The sequence below is a fragment of the Leptinotarsa decemlineata genome, unplaced genomic scaffold (genome assembly GCF_025532065.1).
Source record: "Leptinotarsa decemlineata unplaced genomic scaffold, Ldec_3_MD MMD2_tig00026328_RagTag_RagTag, whole genome shotgun sequence".
Taxonomy (NCBI): Eukaryota; Metazoa; Arthropoda; class Insecta; order Coleoptera; family Chrysomelidae; genus Leptinotarsa; species Leptinotarsa decemlineata.
The window spans coordinates 25,813,639-25,818,936 of record NW_027412688.1 but is presented as its reverse complement, the minus strand read 5'-3'; the positions used below and the strand labels follow the sequence as shown (position 1 = coordinate 25,818,936).

Below are 5,298 nucleotides of genomic sequence, written 5' to 3'. Positions count from 1 at the left end.
AATATTATATTATAAGATATATGAGAATAAATTATGGCATAATATACGTTTAGGAGTTGCATAGCTGCATAAGCTGTAGAATACCCACTACTAATTTTTTTTGATATAAAGTTAATATTGTTTTCCCAGCTCATATTTGCATTCAAATAAGACCCCAAAATTTTTGTAGACTCTGATATTTTTATCAATTCATTATTGAGTATCACATGTAAAGTATCAATTCTTGTAACTTCCCTCACATAGAACTGAATGCAAACTGTTTTTTTGGGATTGATGATTAGACCATTTCGATTACACCATCTACTGAACTCCATGGATATGGTATTGAGTTTGATTTGCAGTTCCTCAGGATTCCTTGCGTCAGCAGCAATTGTTGTGTCATCTGCATATAGGATGGTATGTTGCACACTTAGATGTAGTGATAAATCATTAATAAATAACAAAAACATTAGCGGACCCAGAATGGATCCCTGAGGAACTCCAAGATCTGTGTTGTATATAAGAGATTTCTCTTTTTCTATTTCTACATACAATCTTCTGTACTGTAAGTATGACAGTAACCACTTCAAAATAGTGCCCCTAAAACCCAATGAATATAACTTGCTTTTAATGATTGTAAGATTGATGGTATCAAATGCTTTGCTTAAATCGAAAAAAACTGCTCCAACATATTTCCTATCATCAAGAGAATCATGAATATATTTAAAAAACATACTTGATGCACTCTCTGTCGATCTGCCTGGAAAAAAACCGTGCTGATTTTTTGAGACGATGTCAAATTTTATAAGAAAAGTTAACATTTGATTGTAAACACATCTCTTAATGATTTTGCTCATAACCGAGGGAACTATGATCGGTCGATAATTCTGAATGTTGGTGGGATCATCTTTTTTATAAATAGGGATACATCTTCCTATTCTGAGGGAGTCTGGGAATTCGCCTTGAGTTACTGACAAATTGATTATATGCGACAGAGGTTTGGCTATATGTACACCGATTGTTTTTATCAATTTAGTAGATATAGAGTCACTTCCTATGCTGCTTGTATTTTTAAGAGACCTTATGACATCAATGACATTTTCTGGAGATACAGGTGTGAAATAAAAAGTCTTATCTACATACATTGTAGTGTAATTACCAAAACTAACTCCACCAAAATGAGAGAGAACTACTTTTTTTGCTGCTTTTGAGAAGAACTCTCCAAAACCATTTGCAATTTGTTTGTTATCTGATATAATATCATCGCCATTTTCCAACATAATTTTATTAGATTTTGAGACTTTACCAGTTTTTTCCCTAACAATACTCCAGATAGTTTTCTGTGAAGTTCTGTAATCTTGATTGTTTAATTTACGCTGATAATAATTTTTTTTTTGCCAAATTTATTTTATGTCTGTACTCTTTTTTGTTATACCTATATTGTCCCCACATATTGGTATCTTCTAATTGTCGACAAAGCCAGTAAAATTTTTTTAATTCCTTTTCCATATTGCTAATTTCGTTATTTATCCAACGGTTTTTGTTAGTATTTACAAGTTTTTTCGTTATCACTGGACAAGTACTGTTTATTATATACGTAATGTCATCCATAAATTTGTCATATGTAGAATTCACATCAAAGCCTAGTAGAACCGAGTTAAAATTTTCTTTGGACATGATATATTTTAAATTTTGCAAATTGTCATCACAAGTGTCTCTGAATTGTACTGATTTCAAGTTGCATTTTCTCAGGGCTTTCTGTGGGAGAAAATGTGAATATAGATCCAAAATGGTCTCACAGGTTCATATTTATTACCTTTTCGTTGTATGATTGAGTTTCGATGTTCGTGATAAAATAATCAATCTTGCTTTTACTTATTCTACCACTGACATCTCTGAAAATTCTAGTAGGTTCATTATTTTTTTAATTTAAATTATAGCTTTCCATGACATCTAACAATAATAATTTGTCATAGCTATCTTTAAGCAAGTCGACATTGAAATCACCACAAATTATGACCGTTTCGAACTCTTTCACACAAAAGTTCAATGCACTTGAGAGTTTATCAATAAAAGCTTCTATTGACCCTGATGGTGGTCTGTATATTGTGACTATACAAATTTTTTCATTATTAGTCCTAATGCTCAAAGCGCAGCATTCGAAATGCATTTCACTTGACAAATCGTTGATAAAATTATAGTTATTTATGTATCAAGGGAATTAGGAGGGCCTTAATTACCGATGGCAAAGTTTGCGTCCCGAGGGCCTCTGGCCCGAGGAACAGCAATTGCCTGAGGTTATTAAGGCTCAATAATTCCCGTGGTACATAGATAATTTTATTTCTGACCGATTTCAATAAAATTTTGTTCATTTTTGAAACGGAAAAATGTACCAATTCATTACCTTCCCGGTATATTTGAATCAGGTACCGTTGATTATAGTAGAGTTTTCTTGTTGCTAGGTTGTTGCTAGGTTACTTGTTTATAAACAGAACTTTGTTATCAAGCTGTGTTTGCGGTGAAAACGTGTTTTCCACCCCAAATATAATGGAGGATATTTTGAAAAAAGCTGAACAAGCAAGAGAATCATTAATTCCATCGAAAAGTGAAGCCGTATACCAAAAAGAATACAAGATATATCTGGACTGGCTGACACGGAAAAATGTTATGCCAAAAGATGTCACTGAAACTGTATTTCTGGCATATTTTCAAGAACTGGTAAGGAATTTTCTATGTTTTTCGGTAGATTTGGTAGTAATTGTGTTTATTCGTTTCAGTCAGAAACGTATAGTCCGAATTCTTTATGGACTAAATGGTCAATGCTAAAATCGATGGTGACTATACATGAGAAACGATATATCACCAAGTTCAATGAACTACAGGCTTTTTTGAAACGGAAGAGTAAGAGTTATAAGCCGAAAAAGTCTGCTGTTTTATCTCTTAAAGATGTTATCAGATTCCTAAAGGACGCTCCTAATGATATTCATTTATTGCATAGGGTAATTTTTTTTCTTATTTTCCTTTTTGTGTGTATTTATTTCCTTTTTTTTGTTATAGGTTGTTTTGATTATGGGTTATTTTGGAGGATGCAGAAGTCAGGAACTTTTGAATATGAAGATATCGGATATAGAGGACCGGGATTCCGTTATGGTAGTGAACGTACCGGAAAGTAAAACTGGTGTATCGAAGAAATTTACAGTTGTGGATGAAAAAGAGTTCTCCGCTTTGCCTTTATTAAGATTTTATAGGTCTTTGCGTCCTAAAGGTATTGAACGATTTTTTTTGAGCTTCCGACAAAATAAAAACATGTTTGGGAAAATCCCCAGCAAAATCGCAATGTATTTAGGATTGCCAAACTCATTTTCCTATACGGGACATTGCCTTCGTCGCACTTCTGCTACTGCTCTAGCCAATGCAGGAGCAACTATGACTAACTTAAAAAGACACGGAGGTTGGAAAAGTTCCACGGTGGCGGAGGGGTATTTGGAGGATAGCATCGAATTGAGAAATAAAACGGCGCGTATGTTGTCTACTTTGTCATCAGAAGAGGCAGGTCCCTCGACATTGTAATTGTACATTTATTATTTGTAATGACGTGAATAAATAAAATATGGTTCAGTTTTCATTTCTATTTATTTTTACTTGTGAAAGGTAGAGGGAATTATAAAATCTATAATGTCCCAAGGGAGTTATGACCCTCTTTATTGATAGCGTAACTATGACGATATAAGCTTATAATATCCTGTAAACTGTATAGTATGTATATTGATATTCGAACACCACGATTCCGATACACAAAAAATATGTGAACGTTCTCCATATAAGAGAATTTCAATTTGATTTGTTTTGTTGATAATTGATTGACAGTTCACATGTATAACTTTGAGATTGAGACCATAACTTTGCACTGTATCAATAGGGTCGCTGTTCATAAGTTTCAGTATTCTGGGTATATTTTCGAAATGTAAATCTCTTGACGAGCACGCCTGCTGGCCAATATGACGGTTCATAAATAGCGTCAAGTAAATCATTATCCGCTTCAACTCGATATGAGAGTAGCTTACCTTTGGTGTCCAGTTTCACTACGTCAAATACATATCCAGGTGATTTATTCTCCAAATAAGATTTTATTCCTTCTGCTGTAGAGCTTGGTTTACATTTTCCAACATACAACCAAAGTCGACTTCCCGCACTGAAGTCTGAGCGTTCATCTGTTTTGTTGGTTCCCACTACTGCTGAATTCCTTCCAGTGTGATGTTGTCTACGCCTCTGGCCTGCTGATTTGTTGTTTTTGACCTGGGACCATTCACCGTTTTTTGAATTCTTCGACGGATCTGTTTTTCTATCATGACCATCTTGTTGGTTGTTAATTTCTACAACCGCGTCTGATGATTCATTCAGTTCGCTGAGATTGTCATGTGCATTCTCAAAATGTTCACCACATTTGTCAAGAAAACTAGTCACTGTGTCTCTGTTCGATAACATTCGAACTAGATTTATATTTGATTTCCTCAGAACAACTATTTCTTGTTTCATTTTAGCCATTTCTTCAAGCAGGGAAATGGTTTGTTTATTGACAACTTCCTCTATAAGTGTCTTCATTTGTTCGAATATATAATTTTGGTCAATTTTCATTTCTTCACTATTGTCAGTTTTTCTTGTAGAACGTGTCATGTTTAGATTGAATAGAAACTATTTTTATAGGAGCTCTTTTAAACACGTCCGCACTTGCCAACTACTACTAATAATTTTTTTTTCTATAACCTCCCAATAATAATTTTTGTCGTGAACAGAAAAATAATCAGAGTGTTGATTGTGTCCATTTCAGAATTGAAATTAGTTTAGAAATCAATAGAAACCTTTCAGATTTCCAAGGTTATATAAAAACCATTTTTATTAGTATTGTTTTTCAGAGATATTCTCTACATTTGTGATGCACTGTTTGAAACATTTGGTGTAGTAATGAATATTACTGGATTTTTTGCCCAACACGAAATCCTTATTTTTAACACCTCGACACGTGTTTCGATCACCAAGGTATCATCTTCAAGAGCAAGATTAAACTGTGATTATTCTTCCTCTTGAAGATGATCACTTGGTGATCGAAACACGTGTCGAGGTGTTAAAAATAACGATTTGGTGTTGGGCAAAAACTCCAGTGATATTCATTTTCTATCGTTTTTCAATTAGTATGCTGTTATGTATTTTCCTATTACAAACTTTGTAGCTTCTGCAAACAATAAAGTTGAATCAAATTAGATTGACTGGAACCATAATCTCACTCCATAATTTATTCATTGTTAATCTCTCAATTTCTAT

The 5,298-nt window shown here is 33.7% G+C and overlaps 1 protein-coding gene across 1 annotated transcript; it reads left to right on the top strand.

Annotated features, from left to right (window-relative positions):
• The first annotated feature begins 1,383 nt into the window (after nucleotides 1-1,383).
• Nucleotides 1,384-3,666, top strand: LOC141485606 (uncharacterized). Its single transcript, XM_074182602.1, has 3 exons — nucleotides 1,384-2,697; nucleotides 2,757-2,978; nucleotides 3,037-3,666. Exons 1-3 carry the CDS (start codon nucleotides 2,527-2,529, stop codon nucleotides 3,547-3,549), a joined length of 906 nt encoding a protein of 301 aa, XP_074038703.1. The 5' UTR covers nucleotides 1,384-2,526; the 3' UTR covers nucleotides 3,550-3,666.
• The last annotated feature ends 1,632 nt before the right edge of the window (nucleotides 3,667-5,298 follow it).

Bases quoted from the DNA above. Each gene is read 5' to 3' on its own strand.
- LOC141485606 (XM_074182602.1), top strand. From the start codon at position 2,527: ATGGAGGATATTTTGAAAAAAGCTGAACAAGCAAGAGAATCATTAATT. The intron at 2,698-2,756 runs GTAAGGAATTTT...TATTCGTTTCAG, and splicing joins TGGCATATTTTCAAGAACTG to TCAGAAACGTATAGTCCGAA. The intron at 2,979-3,036 runs GTAATTTTTTTT...TTTTTGTTATAG, and splicing joins ATATTCATTTATTGCATAGG to GTTGTTTTGATTATGGGTTA.